The 23,574-nt window shown below is 31.4% G+C and overlaps 1 protein-coding gene across 3 annotated transcripts; it reads right to left on the bottom strand.

Moving 5' to 3' along the window:
• Window positions 1-288: 288 nt before the first annotated feature.
• Window positions 289-21,882, bottom strand: Mocs1 (Molybdenum cofactor synthesis 1). Of its 3 annotated transcripts, none has more exons than XM_075304330.1 (6): window positions 21,782-21,882; window positions 21,289-21,486; window positions 17,458-17,563; window positions 2,799-2,966; window positions 2,058-2,738; window positions 289-970 (listed from the first exon to the last, which is right to left on the bottom strand). In XM_075304330.1, the coding sequence occupies exons 2-6, from the start codon at window positions 21,460-21,462 to the stop codon at window positions 324-326; spliced, it is 1,776 nt and encodes a 591-aa protein (XP_075160445.1). In that variant the 5' UTR covers window positions 21,463-21,486; window positions 21,782-21,882; the 3' UTR covers window positions 289-323. The 3 variants fall into 3 exon arrangements, with proteins under 3 accessions (XP_075160445.1, XP_075160447.1, XP_075160446.1); XM_075304332.1 differs by adding an exon at window positions 1,035-1,104 and having other exon boundaries at window positions 21,289-21,875; XM_075304331.1 differs by having other exon boundaries at window positions 21,757-21,868.
• Window positions 21,883-23,574: the final 1,692 nt, after the last annotated feature.

Genomic DNA, 23,574 nt, shown 5'->3' with positions numbered 1-23,574 from the left:
ATAGAAATAAATTTTTGATGAAATTTTCTATAGAAATAAAATTTTGACAAATTTTTCCAGAGAAATAAAATTTTGACAAAATTTTCTATAGAAATAAAAAATTTGGCTCGGGTGGCAACCGTGTTTACAATCCTTAAGTTTAGCTGTGATCAACCTGATAAATTTTTCATCATAAGTTCTCCAGTTTTAATACGAATGAAATTTAAAAATTCTAATTTTCTTTAGTTTGACTTAACACTCACCAGCTACTCTAATGCGAATATATGACAATAGTAATAGTAAACCATCTCAATTGTATAATGCTTTATTCACAAAATGTCAAATTATTGTCTACGGAAGTCTCCTCTTTGACCACCCGATTTTGAAACAAGGTATATGTCCTTTATAACCATGTCATGGGTAACTGCCTTGCACATATCATAAACTGTAAGAGCTGCTATAGACACAGCAGTTAAAGCCTCCATTTCAACACCTGTTTGACCAGAACACGTTACTTTAGCTTCCAGCTTAACCATTTGATTGTCCATATCCAGAATAGCATTAACTTTTACCGATGATATCGTGATGTTGTGACATAAAGGTATTAATTCCGATGTCTTTTTCGCTCCTAATATTCCGGCCAATTGGGCGACACTCAGGACATCTCCTTTCTTTAGATTGTTCGAATGTATGAGGCGGGATACTTCAGCTCCAACATATATACTGGCTCTGGCTTCAGCAGTTCTTGTTGAAATGGATTTTTGAGAAACATCTACCATGGATGCTTTACCCGTTGCATCTACATGAGTTAAATTGTTGTTATCGGAACTGAATTGACGAACTATTGGAGTAATGAACGATTGCTTTAGATTTGTGCTCAGAATGTGAGGTGAATATATAAACTTTGTGCTTTTTGATGATGAGTTGGAAGAGTTGGAATTTTTTCGATACAAATGATGACGCTTTACATAGAATATAGAAGATTGTTGACCTATTATAAAGAAAAGATATATAAAGACAATGTGGCGTTATTATTAATACAAAAACGTACAGACCTTTTGGGGGAAGGTTATCCTCCAATCAATATCATTGGACGATTTTCCATTTGTGATAGATTCAACATGCCTACAACAACAATAACAAATTTTATACATTACAAACACAAAGTCTTCCAATGATGATGATGGAGATAATATATCCCAGCAAAAAAGCGTCGCCAAAAATTTAATGAAAATGTTCGTTTTGGATCCGGAAGTGGTGCAAAATTGGCGCAGAAGCGATGATTTCAACATGAGCTTGTCATGGGACGGAAGTCGTCTATTGCAACAGCCATTACACTGAATTTGCATCACTTCTTAAGGTGTCATCCGAATTCAGTGTTTTTTGGATTTGAATTGAAAAATTTTGTGATTTTTTGCCAAATAATTAATTTTTATAATTTATTATGCATTCATCATTTTTAATTCATAGAAGCGTTACATACCATGCGTTAATGCGTCCGTTGATTGAAGAGTTGAATTTTCTCTTTGGAAGCAATAGTTTTGTTAGAAACTATTAACGCATGATATGTAACTCAACCTTTAGGTCTGAAACATTTGACCCCAAATATTTCCAAAAATTTGCAATTTTTTAAGTGGAATTTGGAAATGTTTTCGACAAAATTTAAATAATTTCTACCATTTTATTAATTCTTCTCACAAAAAAAATTACACATTAAAAGTACGAAAAAGCGAGTTATAAAAAACTTGATTAGAAGAACTTCCTGTATCTTTAAAACAAAGAACATCTTTGGGAGGACATGTTTGGTAGTGCTTTTTAAGTTGTGTCTTTAGAACAACTTCCAATTTTGTTTTTGCTGGGATGTATATATAGCATAAACTGGAATGGATCATTAAACATTGAATGCAGTTGATAACTTGGCAACATTAAATCAAGATAATTCAAGTATTTTATTTTTAACTTAATTTGCTGATAACGAATATTCTTTCAAAACATGTCAAAAATTCATTATTTTCTGCAAAAGTATATTTTCCATTTTGTATGCTATTCTTCGAAAGTTACTATAGCATTAAATTTACCTGCATGTTGCTTCTTTTTCCTTTTTACTGCTGCCGATATCAGCGCCACCAAATCATCTTCCGAACATTTGCTTCTGATTGCATCTCGAAGTGAAATTTCTTTGTTGCCAAATAAACAGACTTTCAAATTGCCATCGGCCGTTAAGCGTAGACGATTACAGGTTCCACAAAAATGTTCTGTCATGGAGGTAATGAAGCCAACTTGTCCTTCATAGCCGGGAACTTGGTATGCCTTTGATGTGTCATTGGGGCCATTTGGCAACGCTTCGAAATCCGGCCATTTCTGGCGTATTATAGTCAATGTTTCGTTAAACGATAACAATTTGTCAGTTTGCCATTTGTTACCCATAAATGGCATGTATTCAATGAATCGTACATCCACATTACGATTACGAGTAAATTCAACAAAATCACAAATTTCGTCCGCATTGAAATTCTTCATAAGTACACAGTTTATTTTTGGTTTATAGCCCAACTGTATGGCCAAATCAATACCAGCTATTACACGTTCCCAACCTTTGCGTCGAGTAATTTCTTCGAAACGTTTTGGCTTCAAAGTATCCAAACTGATATTGATTGCATCCAATCCTGCCCTCTGCATGGGTACTAAAAGACGTGTCAATACTAAGGCATTTGTAGTAATTCCAACATTTTCTAGCTTTGGTATTCCTTTAAGTTTAGCTGGCAGAAAGTGAAAGAAACTATGGTTATGGCTATTCATTGGAAACTGTGTTATCTCACCTATTATATCCACAATATCTCGACGTACTGTGGGTTCGCCTCCAGTTAAACGAATTTTTCGCACGCCTTGATCAACGAAAATTTGTGCCAGATAATATATTTCATCAACTGTCAGAAGATTAGATTTAGGTTGAAGAGTAACACCCTCTGCAGGCATACAATATTTACCTGAAATTGTTTGTATTCATTTAATACTACATAATATTAATATTGGTCAAAGATCAGACATATTGGTTTAAAACACATGTCAGTAATAACAACAAAATATTAGGCTGTTTTATACGCGGAAATATCGAAAGTGGTTTCGTTTGAAGAACCTCAAGGATGTAAGGAAAAATAAATCCGTGTATGAAAATTTGTTCCAGCGCCACCTAAATATATGTGAAAATATTATTTATAAACTAATTATTTTTTTTTGCTCTATCCGATGGTAATAACGGATACAGCTAAAAATGTGTTGGGAGTCTCAATATATGGCTTGGAAAAAAGTGGAGGCACTGCTCATCGAGAAAAAAGTGACCATTGTAGCCAAATGGAGAAAGATGGGGTTCCAGATTTAAATGTGAAAGATAGATCTTTTAGTGCTCTATCCGATGGTAAAAACGGATACAGCTAAATTTGTGTTGGGAGTCTCAATATATGGCTTGGAAAAAAGTGGATGCTACTATAAAAATCGTAGAAATCGTGTTGCAAGAAATTGATTTAGGTTTTTATCGTATCTATACCCTAAATCGTATCTATACCCTAAATCGTATTTATACCCTAAATCACATAGAGGTCAGGGTATAATAACATTGATCTGCCAAAAAATGTGACTACCAGAAATATTGATTTTAGAACCCATAAAATATATACCGATCGATATCACAATCACCTCCTGAGTTGATCTAGCGCTTGGTGTCCGTCCGTCTGTCCATGTATTTGTTGTTCACAAGATTCCGGTCGCATCTATTAACCGATTTTGCTGAAATTTGGTACATGGTGTTTTTTGGGTACAAGGACGAACGCTATTGAATTTGGAAGAAATCGGATCAAATTTATATATAGTTCCTATATATATATATGTATCGCCCATTTTTTTTACTAACCGATTATAGTCAAATTTGGCACAAAGTAATCTTTTTCATCACCCTTCATGTGTCCAAAATTTCATCGAAATCGGATCAGATTTAGATAGAGCTCCCATAACAGGTTGGCTGATAAGTCTCCGGTCTGACACATAGATGGCGTCGCTAGTATTAAATGCAATTTTTATATAGTACCAACCTTCAAATGATTCGTGTCAAAATTTGACGTCTGTAAGTCAATTAGTTTGTGAGATAGAGCGTCTTTTGTGAAGCAACTTTTGTTATTGTGAAAAAAATGGAAAAAATGAATTTCGTGATTTGATAAAATACTGTTTTCTGAAGGGAAAAAATACGGTGGAAGCAAAAACTTGGCTTGATAATGAGTTTCCGGACTCTGGCCCAGGGAAATCAACAATAATTGATTGGTATGCAAAATTCAAGCGTGGTGAAAAGATCACAGAGGACGGTGAACGCAGTGGACGCCCGAAAGAGGTGGTTACCGACGAAAACAAAAAATTCCACAAAATGATTTTGAATGACCGTAAATTGAAGTGGATCGAGATAGCAGAGGCCTTAAAGATATCAAAGGAACGTGTTGGTCATATCATTCATCAATATTTGGATATGCGGAAGCTCTGTGCAAAATGGGTGACGCGCGAGCTCACATTTGACCAAAAACAACAACGTGTTGATGATTATGAGCGGTGTTTGCAGCTGTTAACTCGTAATACACCCTAATTTTTCCGTCGATATGTGACAATGGATGAAACATGGCTCTATCACTACACGACTGAGTCCAATCGACAGTCGCCTGAGTGGACAGCGACCTGTGAACCGTCTCCGAAGAGTGGAAAGACTCAAAAGTCCGCTGGCAAAGTAATGGCCTCTGTTTTTTGGGATGCGCATGGAATAATTTTTATCGATTATCTTGAGAAGGGAAAAACCATCAACAGTGACTATTATATGGCGTTATTGGAGCGTTTGAAGGTCGAAATCGCAGCAAAACGGCTCCATATGAAGAAGAAAAAAGTGTTGTTCCACCAAGACAACGCACCGTGCCACAAGTCATTGAGAACGATGGCAAAAATTCATGAATTGGGCTTCGAATTGCTTCCCCACCCACCGTATTCTCCAGATCTGGCCCCAGCGACTTTTTCTTGTTCTCAGACCTCAAAAGGGTGCTCGCAGGGAAAAAATTTGGCTGCAATGATGAGGATCTGGTCATAAAACCATTATTTATTACCCGATTTCACTCAAATTTAGCAATAGGTAACCTTCCGTAGTATCAACCAAACCTGCCAAATATCATCTAAATCGGTTCAGAATTAAGTATAACTAAAATATGTATCGCCCGATTTTCAAAAATTTGCCCAAATAACCCTATTTTTTGACCAAAATAGCCTTATTTATTATCCGATCTTACTTAAATTTAGCACAAGATAATCTTCTATTGCATCAAACAAACCTGCCAAATATCAAAATCGGTTCAGATTTAGATATAGCTTCCACACATATGTATTACACGAATTTGAAAAATTTACTCCCAATAACCATATTTTTGACCATAGAGGCCTCTTTTATTGTCAGATCTTACTCTAATTTAGCACAAGGCTACCTTCTGTGGTATCAATCAAACTTGCCAAATATTATCCAAATTGGTTCAGATTTCGATATAGCTGCCATATATATGCGTCGCCCAATTTTCCCAAAGTTGGCCATAATACTCTTCTTTATTAACCAACGTTGCTCAAATTTCAAATTTTGATGTATTAGATGATCGTATTTAGCCATACATAAATATATTGGCCGATATGCACAAATTTGGATTTATTACCCAAACTAATTGAGCGATTTTCTCATTTTTAATAATGGAAGCAATATTAGTGGCATACAAACTCTGTAGGTTCAGAGTCAACTATAGCTCCTAATATCAGACATTTCTGTTCAGATTGTGATAAAACTCCCATAACCATGTAGCTCTTAATGTTCTTAAATATGTAAATACGGTTTATCTCCCAATCCTATACCATTCATACCCCACAAACAATGTTTACTAATTCAGTAGGGGTGGTTTAGGGTATAATATAGTCGGTCCCACCCGTCTTTCTACTTTACTCACTTGTTTTTTTTTTAGATTTTTCATGGAATTAAATTTAAAACTTAAGTTTTTAATATTAAACGTGTAAAATTCCTGAATATGACTATTTTTTATTCTGAAATTCAAAGTTCGCTAACGTGAACTCTCTTTTGTTTTTAATTAGTTCACGTTACCGCGAGTGCACTTTATTTTCTTAACCCTAAGATATAGAAGCTAAAATATATCGATTTTGTCGTTGTAAGATCTTGCGATTGGCAATTCTAAAGGCGGATTTACCTAAAGTTACAAGTATAAACACTGCAAGTTGTTTATGCTTTTACGGTTTTTATTTTACATACCTTATATTTATATTGGGACTCTCAACCCATATTTTTCCTTTTGGAAAAAGTGTATCTTTGGTTAAAATTTGGTTTTTCTATCTCTTCACGTTTGGCCAATTTATGCCAATTTCTATGGGGGATTATATCGCAAAAAAATTTGTATTCGTATATAACTCATTTTTTCACATATAGGTGGCGATGAAACGAATTTTCATATACGGATTTATTTTTCCCTTATGTGTCTTACAGACTAAGTTTTTCCGGACAAAATGCCTGTGTTTGTAAAGAATCTTACAGTGTGTCCAATCGATACGTCAATTCGTTGATAACTAAATAATCGGTAAATGTGTTATCGATCCCATAAACATGCAGCAGTATCGATTATGCCTTCGGACTTAACTTATAATGTGGCCAATATATGGGATATGTTCGACACGACCACTGTCGTCCGGATAAACTTATAGTCTGCAATGCACATTACATACCTCCAGAGAGCCACCGTGGTGCAATGGTTAGCATGCCCGGCTTGCATACACAAGGTCATGGGTTCGATTCCTGCTTCGACCGAACACCAAAAAGTTTTTCAGCTGTGGATTATCCCACCTCAGTAATGCTGCTGACATTTCTGAGGGTTTCAAAGCTTCTCTAAGTGGTTTCACTGCAATGTGGAACGCCTCTCAGACTCGGCTATAAAAAGGAGGTCCCTTGTCATTGAGCTTAACGTGGAAACGGACAGCACTCAGTGATAAGAGAGAAGTTCACCAATGTGGTATCACAATGGATTGAATAGTCTAAGTGAGCCTGATACATCGGGCTGCCACCTAACCTAACTTAATCTACCTCCAGGATGCTCCGGAAATGAAATTTGGGATCAGTTTATATGGGTACTATATATAATTATAGACCGATATGAAACAATTTTCGCATGATGGTTATGGTACACGTCATATCACGTAACATACACTCATAGAAAAAGTCTGCTAAAACAGCAGTCATTGTAAGATGTCTGCTATTATATATTTATACTTCAGGGTGTGTTACCATAGCCCCTAAGTTGACATTTTTATGTGTTTCAGCCAAACAAAAACATGTTTTAGTGTTATTTCAGCAGACAGTGACTGCTTTCCCTTTTTCAGCAGACTTTTCTGCTGTTTCTACTAAAAAATGTCTTTGGGTGTAGTAAATTTTAACCGGATTAGATGAAAGTTACACCTCCAGGAAACTCCGAAAATCAAATCTGGTTTCGTTCGGAATCTAGCGTGATTTCAACAGACAGACGGAAGGACAGACATCACGGTAATATGACCCTATTTATCCGAGTAGATCAGTACCCCCAAAAACATTGTATAATACACAACAGCAAAAATGTTTGCTAAAACAGCAGTTGTTGTCTGCTGAAAAATAGAATGTCAGTCAATGCAGTTAGAAATAATTTTGGCGACGACTTTTTTTGCTGGGGTATGGCACAATTTTTTATTTGGCAAAATATAACATTTTTTAATTCACATCCAAAACACTAAATTCGAATCACAGCCTAAGAACTGATGCAAATTCAGTGCATCGGCTGTTGGAATGGTGGACAACCGTCCTATGACAAGCCCATGTTAAATTCATCGTTTCTGCGCCAATTTTGCACTACTTTCGGATCCAAAAAGAACATTTTCACTACTTTTTTCGCGACGCTTTTTTTTGCTGGGTATATGTATATAGCCCCCATATAAACCGATCCCCAGATTTGGCTTGGGGAGCCTCAAGGAGAAGCATGGTGTTGGTATATGGTCTCTAACAACCATGCAAAAATTGGTCCACATCGGTCCATAATTATATATAGACCCCATAAAGGGTGATACGGTCAAATTTTGGTGAAGGGAAAACGCGTGTAAATCGGTGAAATCGTTTATTTAAAAAATCTAATTAAATTTCTTTTTCAAGTTCAATTAGTATAAAATTCAGGAAAAATATTCAGTTAGGCTTTCGCTTTTCCAAATCCGAATTGCCGGGCCTCACGCTTGACACCTGCCATCAGATTTTGTACAGCCACCTTGTCCACCTTCTTCGCCGCAGAAAGCCACTTTGCCTTGAACTGCTGCTCGTCCTTAGCATTATTTCTCAATTGGGCGCAGCTCTGGCGTGTTGGGAGGGTTCTTGTCCTTGGGAATCACCTGCACGTTGTTGGCGGCGTACCACTCCATGGCCTTTTTACCGTAATGACAAGATGCCAAATCCGGCCAAAACAGTACGGAACAACCGTGTTTCTTCAGGAAAGGCAGCAGACGTTTATTCAAACACTCTTTCACGTAAATTTCTTGGTTGACAGTCCCGGAAGCTATGAAAATGCTGCTTTTCAAGCCACAGGTACAGATGGCTTGCCAAACCAGATATTTCTTTGCGAACTTTGACAGTTTTATGTGCTTGAAAATATCTGCTACCTTTCCCCTTCCTTTTGCCGTATAAAACTCCTGTCCCGGAAGCTCCCTTACCACGCAGTCAAACTTCGTCAGCATCGTCGTGTGCAGCCTCCGGGATCGCGCTTTGGCCGTCGTATTTTGTTTATCATCGCGATTTGGAGTCACTACCTTCTTGTAAGTCGATAGTCCGGCTCGTTTTTTGGCTCGATGCACGGTTGTAGACGATACACCCAACTTATTTGCGGCATCTCGGAGAGAGGTTAGGGTTTCGCTTGAAACTACCGGCAACTCTCTTTGTCGCCTCAGCGGCTTCCGGTTTTCGATTTCCCCCCGATCCAGACTTCCTGGCTATCGACAAACGTTCCTCAAACACTTTAATTACATTTGTAACGGTTGATTTGGCAACATTTAGCGATTTTGCCAGCTTTGCGTGCGAGTAGCTCGGATTTTCGCGATGCGCGAGCAAAATTTTGATACGCTGCTCTTCTTGCTTGGACGGCATTTTGACAACTGAAGAGTGAATTCCAAAATCAAAATAGGAGCAACATTCTACACACACACCTTCAAAATGAGGGGTGTTCAGGTTTTTTAAATGCAAAATTGAAAGAAATACGTCAAGTTTATATTGACCAAATTTTGACCGTATCACCCTTTATAAACCGATCCCCAGATTTGTCTTGCCGAGCCTCTAAGAGAAGCAAATTTCATCCGATCCGGTTGAAATTTGGTACGTGGTGTTAGTATATAGTCTCTAACGACCATGCAATAATTGGTCCACATCGGTTCATAATTATATAACATATAGCCCCCATATAAACCGATCCCCAGATTTGACCTCCGGAGCCTCTTGAAGGAGCAAAATTCATACGATTCGGTTGAAATTTGGTACATTTCGCTAGTGTATGGCCGGTAACAATAGAAAATTTTGTCAAAATTTTATATTTCTATAGAAAATTTTGTCAACATTTTATGTCTTTAGGACATTTTGTCAACATTTTATGTCTTTAGGAAATTTTGTCAAAATATAATTTCTATAAAAAATTTTGTCAAAAATTTATTTCTATAGAAAATTTTGTCAAAATTTTATTTCTATAGAAAATTTTATCAGAATTTAATTTCTGTAGAAAATTTTACCAAAATGTTATTTCTATAGAAAATTTATGGAGCATTTCATAGTTGGAGAGGAATATTTTGCAAAATCTTTCAAAACATCAAGAATTCTACCAATCAACCAAACAGCCATTTTTGGTAGACTCGTGTTCATAATTATATAAAGCCCCCATATAAAGCGACCCCCATATTTCAATTCTGACTCTATAATTACCGCACAAAAGTTCATATCGGTTCATAATTATTTCTTCCCTATATACACCGGTCAAGAACTGAATTTATACGTATTTAATCGAAATTTCTTTTGTCTACTATATATCCCGCATGGACTAACTTACAATTTAGAAGATGATGTTAAGAAGTTTTAACATGCCTTGCCATCGGCCGCAACCCAACTAATTTAATTGTGGATGACCGTCTTTACTAGAAGGTTCTACGCAATCCATAGTGGAGGGTACATAAGATCCGCATATACTTGTTTTCTGATTGTTCTGATTAAACGATGTGGGGTAGGTATTTAGAAACTGCTATAACAGCTTTAGCTAAATGATGTTGAGTGAGGTAATCATCAAAACGATAATATATTGAATTAGTTCGAAATTTAAAAATGTCAATATATTACTATCAAGCGCATGTTTCGTATGTACGTGTGTAAAGTCATAGAGAATAATTGTTAATTAACTTTTCAAACTCTGGTACATATTGTTTCAGTAAAAACTCATTAAAAATATTCGTGAATATTTCATATTCTGTACTAGACGTAAAGCTCTTAAACATTGGCCATTTCGGATTTAATACTACACTGAAAAAAAAAAAATAGTCCAAATATTTCAACTTGAGAAAGACTACCTACGAATGTTCGTGTTTTGCGATTCCCGCCTAACCTAAGAAAATAATAATAAAGCGTCATGGGCTGAATTTCCTCCGTCATCTATGAGAAATGCAACCATTTCACAGGCAATAAAAGAATAAGCAAGTAAATATACCCACCACCATGGATCAAATATAATAGTTGCCTTTAAAAACATAATCGCTCGAGAAGATCGATTCAAATGCTACGGTTGCCAAAGTAAAATTTTAATTTTCCATATGTTGATTTTCTATATACGTCTTCGTGTGCACTAACATCATTTGGCATATTTCATTATAGACCCAATTTAGATTTTCAATTTTAGGAAGGAGATCGGTCTACATGAAAACTATACCAAAATATGGACCAATACACCCCAAATAGGTATAATTAGGACCTAAAATAGCTCCAAATTTTTAATTTTTTTTTTTTTTTTTTTTTTTTTTTTAATTTATCGTTTATTTACTTAAATTAAACTTCATTCATATTTGGGCCTCAGCGCCATAAGGGCATTGTAGAGGCATGTGACAACAAATAATATTTCTTACTGTAAACTATTTACAAAGTGAATATAATTTTTGTGTTATATAATTAATTTTATATTAATCTAATAATTCTTTTTATAGCTTGTTACTTAGAAACTCTTTACATGCCTTCTTGAATCTTGAAATAGTACAGATCGACTTTATACATTGTGGTAGCTCATTGTACTTTAAACAACCTGAGTAATCTATTCTTTGTTTGCATTTTTCAAACCTACATCGAGGTACTCTCAGATTTTGTTGATTTCTTGTATTAAAATAGTTTTGATTCTGAACAAATTTAATTGTGTGATGGCCAATATTATTAATAGATTTGTAGATAAAAAGCAGAACTTGATATTCATGAACACTATGCACTGGTAGTATATTCTTAGCTACCGAGTGATACAATGATTGTGTTGAAAATCGCAATGGAAGATTGTACACAAGTTTCAAACCTCTATTTTGAATCCTTTGAAGGGATTTTAAGGAACTGCAATCTTTGTTGTACGCATACACACTGGCCAGGTAATTTATGTGCGATTGTATCAATGACTGAAAAATCATAAGTTTCGTTCCCTCATCAAGTTTCCATTTCAATTTATGCAGAATACCTACTGCGGGAGCAACTTTCTTCCTCACCTCTTCAATATGTAAATTCCATGACATGTTACTCTGAAGTAAAACACCAAGATATTTTACAGATCTTACCTCCTGAATCAGGCTTCCATTGACAAAAACTTGGAAATCCTGGGTAATAGAAGTAGAATTCGGACGAAATCTGACCATTTTGGTTTTTCCAGGATTCAAAACTAATTGATTTAATCTAGCAAACTCAAACAACAAAGCAGAATCTCTCTCTACATTATTTCTCAATGTTGCATCAAACCTATAGGGATAAAATAAACAAACATCATCGGCAAACATAAAGAGCTTACCAGAAAATGAAAGATTCTTAATATCATTCAAGTAAATTGCAAATAGTAAAGGACCAAGTCCACTACCTTGTGGCACGCCATACCTAACTGTTTCCAAAGAGCTTTTTGATTGATTGATCTGCACAAATTGTTTTCTATTCTTGAAATAATTTTCAAATAGTTTCAGTTCAGATCCCTTAATCCCATAAAACTCCAGTTTCCTTAACAAAATTTGATGGTCTACCATATCAAATGCTTTCGAAAAATCAAAGAATATTCCCGCAACACCATTGAAACCCTTATCTAATCCTTGACATATATATTGCACTACAGTTAAAACTGCGTCCTCAGTACCACATCCTTTCCTGAACCCAAATTGAAAATCATAAAGAAATTTATTCTCCTCAAAATAGCCTAATAAATTCTCAAATAAAATCCTTTCAAATACTTTATCTATCGTAGAAAGAATCGATATTGGTCTATAATTTTCCTCGGCTTGTGGATTGATTGTCTTCGGTATAGGAACAATTTTGTGTACCTTTAAAATATCTGGGTATTCAGATGAAGTTATCATTTTGTTAAAAAGTACTAATAAAGATGGTGAAATTTCATTCATGCACTCTTTTAGAAACTTAGGGGAAATATTATCATTGCCTGCACATTTATCAACTTTCATAGACGTAACTACATCCACTATATCTTGAAAACTGATAACCTGCATCTCAAAACAACAACTTGACCTCTCAAGAGTATTGAAAAAATTTATTGTATCCCCCGGACGAATTTCTATCTGGGCCTTTAGTTCATTTATCGAAGTGATAAAATATCTGTTTAAGCAGTTTGCCTTCTCCAAATCATCCTCTAAAATTTCCCCAACAGAATTACGCAACCTAACTTCATTCTTTTTTTTCCTCCCTAAAGTTTCATTAATGAAATTCCAAGTTTTTTTTGGATCCTGGCCAATTTTTTGTAAACAATTGGCATAATAATTACTTCTGCAATATCTCATTGCAAAATTTATGATTTTGCTTATCCGTCTGAGTTGCCTGTTCAAATTGTCTTTTCCCTTAGACTTGCGTCTACGCTTCAATAGTTTTTCCTTGAATAATATTAACTCCCTCAGATCCTTGTTTATCCAAGGAGTAAGTTCAAAACGTATCTCTTTCCTACATTTAGAATGTGTAGTCGATTTTTCAGTAGCTATATCAATTCCAGCTATAATCTCACATGCAAGACCTGACGCCGTATATGGCATTACATTAGTGGGCATTACTTGCATCAAAATATCTTTAGCCTTGACAAAATCACAATAAACTTTTGATGTCTCTATATATTTGACATTTCTAGTTTCAATTTTAATCTTGCAGTAAAGGAAATTATGATCTGATATATTATTTTCAACGCAATCAATAAAAAACATATTGTTCGATATATTCGAAAATATGTGGTCAATACATGTCCCTGAATCAGGCCTTGTTATCATATTGTGTAAATTTTCGCAATCATAAGTCTGAAACATGGAACAATAATCCATTCTGTGCAAGCCACGATTTAGGTCGATGTTCGAATCACCAATCACTATAAGAGGACTCATAGTTTGCAAACGTAAAACATCATCAAACATATTAATGAAATCTGCCACAACACATTTCTGCGATCTATAAAAGCTTGTCAGAGTTATTGGCTTGTTTTCAATTTTTAAACTAAGTAACTTCACACTTATAATTTCTACAAAATTTTCACTTTTGCATATTTTAACAATATATTGAATGTTTGATTTAATGTACAATGAAGTACCACCATAACCATCATCTCTACAACAATGAATGCTATCAAATCCTTTAATTGAATACAACTGAGTTAGTTCTTTTTTAAACCAAGTTTCTTGTACAGATATTATATCAGGTAGTATTGGAATTTTTTGCAATAAATTTTTGAATCTATTAAATTTTTCAATTGATGCAATACTTCTTGCATTGATACTTAAAATTTTAACAAAATTACAATCATATTCAAGATTGGATTCTGTATAATCTTTAAATTGTTTAAAATATTTATTTCTATTCATAAAATTTATAGATATGCAATTTTGCAAAGTTATTTAAATACATTGCTTTAAAAGAAAATCAATTTGGAGACTCATATGTTGTACCATCTTCTTCTTCTTCATCATCCTCTTCTTCACTTGGAATAATCGTTTTCCTGTTCTGTACCATAGATCTTCTGTTCCAGTGTTTGCTAGTAGTTGCTTCTTCAAGTATCTTATCAACGTCTTCTTCATTTCTCACAATCTGAGCTCTTGAAATTTCACTTTTTCTACAGAAAACTTTCCCATCTCTAGCATACACAAAGCAATAGCCAATAGTTTTCAATGATTTTGCGTAGTTCAACAGACTCAAAGTTTCTCTACTTAAGTAGTCATTCACAAATACATTCTTAGTGGTTTCATTTTCCTTAAGTTTTGATTTTGTTTTCATTAATAGTTCCTTTTTATTTTTCGATGAAAACTTTACTACAACAGTTTTTTCATCTTTTGTTTGATTCCTTCTGTTCTGCACAAAATACGCTTCCTCAACATCACTCTCTGTATATTTAACACCAATATCTGTTGACAGTCTAACAATTGCATCTTTAGCACTTTCATTTATTTTTACTTTTAGACCACTAACAATGCAATCATTTTTAACCATTCGGTCATTCAGATTTTTAACTGATGTTTTTAGATATTGAACTTCAGATTTTAGTTTATTGTTTTCTTTTTGTATAACATTAATTTTCTTTTCTTTCCGAAAAATCGAATAAACATTGCGGTATCTACACTCTAAAAAACTGGCTCTGTAACATATACTCCCCAACATTTAAGCACATATATTTTCAGAATTTGTGCATACAAAAAAATTTACTGTAAACATATTTTATGTTTCACCCTAAGCATATTTTTTTAAGGCTCCGTATACACAATTTAATGTGTAGTTTCAATAATGTTTAGATTTAAGCAATTAAAAGTTTTGTTATTGATGAACGCAAGCTCATTTATCAACATAAAAAATTTGTCTCTCAAGCAGAGCATCATTCTCATTTAATTTTCTCACTATATTACGTTGATGTCTCTCGTTATCTATCTCCATCGCCATATTTATATTTTTTCTCTATTCTCTCTTGCAATATCTGATGTTTCTAAACATATCCATATTTATACGAAAATTCCAAAATTAATGTGATGTCTCAAACATAATATGTTCTAACATATTAACATATATGTCCCAAACATGTTATACTAGTTTATGAACATTATATGCTTGTACTTAAAAATTTGAGTGCCAAATATATAATTTTTACACTGAAACATATGAAAAATAGTCTTTTTCGTCCGTGTAAAAGCTTAACCCTTTGATGTCCACTTAGGAGGACATTTAATAACGACACCAAACTCAATTTCCCCACTTTGTTTCTCTTTATTTCTGATTATGATTAAAGTAGAGGCTTTAATCAAAATAAACTATAAATATTTTCCATATTGGTGAGGACTAAATTACATTTTTATAATTTTCTTTAACAATAAACGAAGAATACTCTAGTACTCGTAAATGGACATTCATACTAAAACAATAGCTGAAATTTTTCGGATCCTTTTTTGTATTTTTGGTCGCAATTCGAAAGATATTATAGGCCATTTGATCACAATTCAATAATCGAGTTTTCAGAACAAACTCATATAGCTCTTGAAGTAATTTATATAGGTCCTTAAAATTACAATTTTTGTAATTTGAGGACCTACCTCAAATTACAGGTTAATCCAGAAGAAAACCTAAAGTTTTTAACATTAGGTTTATTTCGGTTGTGAAAGGGTTAAAGTCAAATCGGGGGATAGGGGCTATACCGATACACACCATATGGGGCAAACCTGTTCGAGGACCCAAATAAACTCTAGATTTAGAATTTTAGTCAAATCGGATAAAAATGACTGCTTCATAAGAGATAGGAAATAAACGATATTAGCACACCTATTTTTGGCAAATCGGATAAAAATTGCGATGTCATATAAACCGATCTTAAATCGGGAGATCGATTTATATGGGGGAGCCACCGTGGTGCAATGGTTAGGATGCCCGCCTTGCATACACAAGGTCGTGGGTTCGATTCCTGCTTCGACCGAACACCAAAAAGTTTTTTAGCGGTGGATTATCCCACCTCAGCAATGCTGTGGGTTTCAAAACTTCTCTAAGTAGTTTCACTGCAATGTGCAACGCCGTTCGGACTCGGCTATAAATAGGAGGTCCCTTGTCATTGAGCTTAACGTGGAATCGGGCAGCACTCAGTGATAAGATAGAAGTTTACCAATGTGGTATCACAATGGACTGAATAGTCTAAGTGAGCCTGATACATCGGGCTGCCACCTAACCTAACCTAACATGATCATGACAATTATGTTTCTTCTCTGTGTGTAAATGTAATTCATATTTAAATTGTTTATATTACGTCTGTACTTGTAATATATTTTAGTTAAATACTTGTAAAATAATTTTACACTCATTGAGCCCTATGTAGCACTAAAGCTACATAGGATTAATTCTATAGTTCATGGAATTATTATGTTTTGAGAAAATTTCCTTGAATTTAATAATTTTTTGCTTACGTTAAATGAACTAAAAAGGAGAAAACAATTATACACAAATGAAGCATATAGATTAACTAAATTCGTGTCTCCCAAAATAACAGGTTGGCTGATAAGCCCCGGTCTGACACATATGCTAGTTCAGTATTTCTTAAAATTTGTAAATTTTACCAATAATACGCTTTTGTTATTTTGAACCCAAATATTTTTTTTTTTCAAACTACGAAATTTTTTTTAAAGGTAAGTACTATGTTCGCTTTTCGCGTTGAAATTTTCGCGGTTACTTTATTAAAACAGTTCAATATAAAGCAGATAAATTAACTCAATTGATGTGCAATTTCTTGTTCCTCTAGATTTCGGCAAGACTTTACAGGAATATGTCTGTTTTCATTTATAATTTTGATTATTTCAGGAAAAGTAATCGCGAAAATAAAGTGATTTTCAACTCGAAAACCGAACATAGTACACACCTTAACTCGTAAAAAAAAATAATTTTAAAGATTTTTTTTTTTGTTTTAATATGTCGAAAAATATTTACTAATTTTTATGAAATGGACGTGACATCTGCGCTTCTAATCCACTTAAGTAAAATTTTCTAAAATTAACCTAATTTTTCCAAAAATAAACCAAAATTTTCCTTCCTGATGGGTTTAATATTTTTTGAGTGTAAATTTTTTCACGGTGTTTTCACTTTAATATAGACTAAATCCAAGATTTTTGTTCAAATTTTTAGAATCCTATCAGAATACTTACATCGTAAATTACAGCGTTCCGACAGCGAAATCCTTAGATATGTGTGATGACGTCCAAATGTATCGGTGAGTGAGGCATAAGATGGTTGCTGTGTAGTTGCAACTGACTAATAGAAAAATTAATATATTTTTTAGAAAATAAATAATCATCACAATAATAGCTCTACTCGCATAGATATTTGCCATCAAATAATATTATTAGCAATAGCAAAAGTCGTATACAGTGTTCATTCCAAACATGTTTTGTATTTTGAAATTTTGTCCCATTTTTACTCAAAACAAAAAATCCAAAGAAAGTAAGCACAGCAGAAAAATCTGCAAAACCAGCAAAAAAAACTCTGCTAAAAAACGAAAGCAGTCACTGCTTGTTGAAATTTTTGACATGCTATTTAAAAATGTATGTGCTATTTTTTAAGTGATATTTTGTTTACAAAATTTAACATTGAATTGAAATTTTAGCTCATGCTAAAATATTTAAAATAAGCTATCTTAATGGTCAGCAAACATGTCGTTGTGATTTAATATGTGAAAAATAATTAATTTGTGAAAATACCTATAGGAGCCACTTAGGTCTTGAGCGGTTTGTATAGAGCTACAAAATTATGAACCAATATGTACCAATTTTCGCATGCTAATTACAAGGCCAAATACCAACTAAATAAAAATTTTATTTCTATAGAAAATGTTGTCAAAATTTCATTTCCATAGAAAATTTTGTCAATATTTTATTTCTATAAAAAAATTTGTCAAAATTTCATTTCTATGGAAAATTTTGTCCAAATTTTATTTCTATAGAAAATTTTGTCAAAATTTTAGTTCTATAGAAAATTTTGTCAACATTTTATTTCTATAGCAAATTTTGGCAACATTTTATTTCTATAGAAAATTTTGTCAACTTTTTATTTCTATAGAACATTTTGTCAAAATTTTTTTCTATAATTTTGTCAAAATTTTAGTTCTATAGAAAATTTTGTCAACATTTTATTTCTATAGAAAATTTTGTCAAAATTTTCCTTATATAGAAAATATAGCCGAAATTTTACTCCTATAGGAGATTTTGTCCAAATTTTATTTCTATAGAAAATTTTGTGCAAATTTTATTTCTATAGAAAATTTTGTCCAAATTTTTTTCTATAGAAAATTTTGTCAAAATTTTATTTCTATAGAAAATTTTGTCAAAATTATATTTCTATAGAAAATTTTTAAAATTTTTTAATGGAAAATTTTGTCAAATTTTTTTTCTATAGAAAATTTTGTCAAAATTTTATTTCTATAGAAAATTTTGTCAAAATTTTATTTCTATAGAAAATTTTGTCAAAATTTTATTTCTATAGAAAATGTTGTCAATATTTTATTCCTATAAAAAATTTTGTCAAAATTTCATTTCTATAGAAAATTTTGTCAATATTTTATTTCTATAAAAAATGTTGTCAAAATTTCATTTCTATAGAAAATTTTGTCAATATTTTATTTCTATAAAAAATTTTGTCAAAATTTCATTTCGATAGAAAATTTTGTCAAAATTTTAGTTTTGTAGAAAATTTTGTCAACATATTATTTCTATAGCAAATTTTGTCAACATTTTATTTCTATAGAAAATTTTGTCAACTTTTTATTTCTATACAACATTTTGTCAAAATTTTTTTCTATAATTTTGTCAAAATTTCATTTCTATAGAAAATTTTGTCAACATTTTATTTCTATAGAATATTTTGTCAACATTTTATTTCTATAGAAAATTTTGTCAAAATTTTACTTATATAGAAAATATAGCCGAAATTTTACTCCTATAGGAGATTTTGTTCAAATTTTATTTCTATAGAAAATTTTGTCCAAATTTTATTTCTATAGAAAATTTTGTCCAAATTTTTTTCTATAGAAAATTTTGTAAAAATTTTATTTCTATAGAAAATTTTGTCAAAATTATATTTCTATAGAAATTTTTTTATAGAAAATTTTGTCAAAATTTTATTCCTATAGAAAATTTTGTCAAAATTTTATTTCTATAGAAAATTTTGTCAAAATTTTATTTCTATAGAAAATGTTGTCAATATTTTATTTCTATAAAAAATTTTGTCAAAATTATATTTCTATAGAAAATTTTTTAAATTTGTTTTATTGAAAATTTTGTCAATTTTTTTTCCATTGAAAATTTTGTAAAATTTTTTTCCATAGAAAATTTTGTCAAAATTTCATTTCTATGGAAAATTTTGTCAAAATTTTATTTCTATAGAAAATTTTGTCAAAATTTTAGTTCTATAGAACATTTTGTCAATATTTTATTTCTATAGCAAATTTTGTCAACATTTTATTTCTATAGAAAATTTTGTCAACTTTTTATTTCTATAGAACATTTTGTCAATTTTTTTTTTCTATAATTTTGCCAAAATTTTAGTTCTATGGAAAATTTTGTCAACATTTTATTTCTATAGAAAATGTTGTCAACATTTTACTTATATAGAAAATATAGCCGAAATTTTACTCATATAGGAGATTTTGTCCAAAATTTATTTCTATCGAAAATTTTGTCAAAATTATAGTTCTTTAGAAAATTTTTAAAATTTTTTTTATAGAAAATTTTTAAATTTTTTTTATAGAAAATTTTTAAAGTTTTTTTTATAGAAAATTTTGTCAATTTTTTTTTTCTATAGAAAATTTTGTCAAAATTTTATTTCTATAGAAAATTTTGTCAAAATTTTATTTCTATAGAGAATTTTGTCAAAATTTTATTTCTATAGAAAATTTTGTCAATATTTTATTTCTATAAAAAATTTTGTCAAAATTATATTTCTATAGAAAATTTTTTAAATTTTTTTATAGAAAATTTTGTCAATTTTTTTTCCATAGAAAATTTTGTCAAAATTTCATTTCTATGGAAAATTTTGTCAAAATTTTATTTCTATAGAAAACTTTGTCAAAATTTTATTTCTATAGAAAATTTTGTCAAAATTTTAGTTCTATAGAACATTTTGTCAAAAAAAAAATTTTCTATAATTTTGTCAAAATTTTAGTTCTATAGAAAATTTTGTCAACATTTTATTTCTATAGAAAATTTTGTCAACATTTTATTTCTATAGAATATGTTGTCAACATTTTATGTCTATAGAAAATTTTGTCAAAATTTTACTTACATAGAAAATATAGCCGAAATTTTACTCCTATAGGAGATTTTGTCCAAAATTTATTTCTATCGAAAATTTTGTCAAAATTATAGTTCTTTAGAAAATTTTTAAATTTTTTTTATAGAAAATTTTGTCATTTTTTTTTTATAGAAAATTTTGTCAAAATTTTATTTGTATAGAAAATTTTTTCAAAATTTTATTTCTATAGAAAATTTTGTCAAAATTTTATTTCTATAGCAAATTTTGTCAACATTTTATTTCTATAGAAAATTTTGTCAAAAATTTATTTCTATAGAACATTTTGTCAACATTTGATTTCTATAGAAAGTCTTGTCAACATTTTATTTCTATAGAAAATTTTGTCACAATTTTACTTCTATAAACAATGTTGGCAAAATTTTATTTCTATAACAAATTAGTGAAGTATCTCATAGTTGGAGAATAATAATTTGTAAAATCTACCAAAACATCAAGAATTCTACCAATCTACCAAACAGTAAAAAATACATTTTTGGTAGAATTCTACCAACTGTGGCAAACGTGTACCTCACTCATCTGGAACGCGTACAAATGGAAAACAATTCAACACAATGCTTAATGTGAACGCTGTATTCTTGTTGCTGGCTCTTGAGGGTGAACAAACTACTGTTGAGACAACTTTCATAATTATGCGGGCCGGGAACAGAGCTAATAATAACAAAATAAATTACCTTTGCGTGTTGATGGTTATATGCATTTGGTACTGACTGCGCAGTTTCCAAGTTAACAGCTGGGTGAGCACTTGTAGATTTCGATTTTGTTATAGAAAATAATGAAAACAAGTTACTTTTCCCACCGCATGTAGCTGGGATTCTACAACTTGCACGTTGTAATAATGATGACATATTTCGAAATATAAACACCCGGTCCTTAGTGATCGCGATGAGTGAAACAAATAATTTAATAGATTAACTTAATTAAATGTTATAAGAATATTGAATGTCATATACATATATCGAAATTTAGAAGCAATTATCTGGAATTTCTTGAACCGAGACCACCTCATTTATAACAACAAAATTTGATTGATTTTGAATAATAATCACAGTACATGCCGAAATTATTATGATGTTGTTGTTTTGGTTTGATAAGATTCGTTGTTTTTGTGTTTTGTGTTCTTTATTTACTACACTTCATACATTAGTTCGCAGCTCGGACACACACCCATTAGTGCTATGCTTTCATTTGTTAATTTATACTTTCCGTTGTCTTTTGCCTCGAATGTTGTCGATAAAGAGCTGGATTCCACACTGATTCGCATTTAGCGGGAGAATTGCGATGTACCCCATAAGTAAACATATTCCGATCCATTGTATATGAATAACTTGATTCTCTCATGTGAGATACAATTAAACGGTGTATTTTAAAAGTGACGTAAGTCATATAAACTCATAAAACACAAACGTACAGAATGCAAAATTTATAATAAATTTCTGTAGGGCTAAACGCGAACTATGTTTATTCAGAGTAATTGTTCCAATATGTTCCATTTAACGTACTATACACGCACAGAAACAAACATGTTTGGACATGGTTGCCGCGTCCATTTAATGCTTATGTAGAGCATGTAATTGTCGCGAAAACCATATATTTTGACGTTGTAAAAATAATTTTCGAGCGGAGAAAAACATATGTTGGCATTAAGCATTTAAATGGTTCTCAAATGCCGCAAACATGTTCTATTATTTAAATGATAGAATTTGAGACCAGTACATGGTCGGGAAAATCATGTACCTGACCATTCAATTTTTTTACTTTTTTGCAGAGAAAAAAGTATTTTTATAGGTTACGTATATACATGTCTAGAACCATTATATGGCCATAAAGACCATGTACATTGTTTTCGTGATCATTTAATTTTTTTGCAGCGAAATTTTTAAAAATATTGAGCAGGTACATACGATTTTCATTTTGCGCGTCAGTCGTGTGTTGATTGTTTCTTTGAATGGACGGATAATACGGAATTACTGTGTTAATTTATTTATTCAGAAGTGGCACGTGGTTTTATGTGAACACAAAAAAGGAAAGTGTAATTCAAAAAAAATTACCTGTTTTTTGTTCTGCATTTATAATTTATTTTTATTTGCAGTTACACGCAGACATGCGTTGGTACATTTGATGGGCACGAAGTAAATATGGAATGATTTAATGGAAATAAAATTATTTTTATCAATGTAATAACATTTTAGATGAAGACAATTTTATTTTTCTTAGAGCCAATATGGTTGCTGGTGAAAATGTTACATGGCCGCCGCACAAATAGGTCCTATCATATTATTTTGCTCTTCGAATATGATTGTGACAATCATGTTTCTTCTCTGCGTGTAGCTTTTGCAAAATATTCCTCTTCGACTAATAGTTACTTCACAAATTTTCTATAGAAATAGAATTTTGACAAAAAATTCTATAGAAATGGAATTTTGACAAAATTTTGTATAGAAATAAAATTTTGACAAAATTTTCTATAGAAATAAAATTTTGACAAAATTTTCTATAGAAATAAAATTTTGACAAAATTTTCTATAGAAATAAAATTTTGACTAAATTTTCTATAGAAATAAAATTTTGACTAAATTTTCTATAGAAATAAAATATTGACAAAATTTTCTATAGAAATAAAATTTTGACAACATTTTCTATAGAAATAAAATTTAGACAAAATTTTCTATACAAGTAAAATGTTGACTATATTTTCTATAGAAATAAAATGTTGACAAAATTTTCGAAAAAAAAAAATTGACAACATTTTCTATAGAAATAAAATTTTCACAAAATTTTCTATAGAAATAAAATTTTGACAACATTTTCTATAGAAATAAAATTTAGACAAAATTTTCTATAGAAGTAAAATGTTGACTATATTTTCTATAGAAGTAAAATGTTGACTATATTTTCTATAGAAATAAAATTTTGACAAAATTTTCTATAGAAATAGAATTTTGACAAAATTTTCTATA

Source organism: Haematobia irritans, chromosome 4 (assembly GCF_050003625.1).
Source record: "Haematobia irritans isolate KBUSLIRL chromosome 4, ASM5000362v1, whole genome shotgun sequence".
NCBI lineage: Eukaryota > Metazoa > Arthropoda > Insecta > Diptera > Muscidae > Haematobia > Haematobia irritans.
The sequence above is the reverse complement of the archived record's forward strand: the minus strand, read 5'-3'. Positions and strand labels throughout refer to the sequence as shown.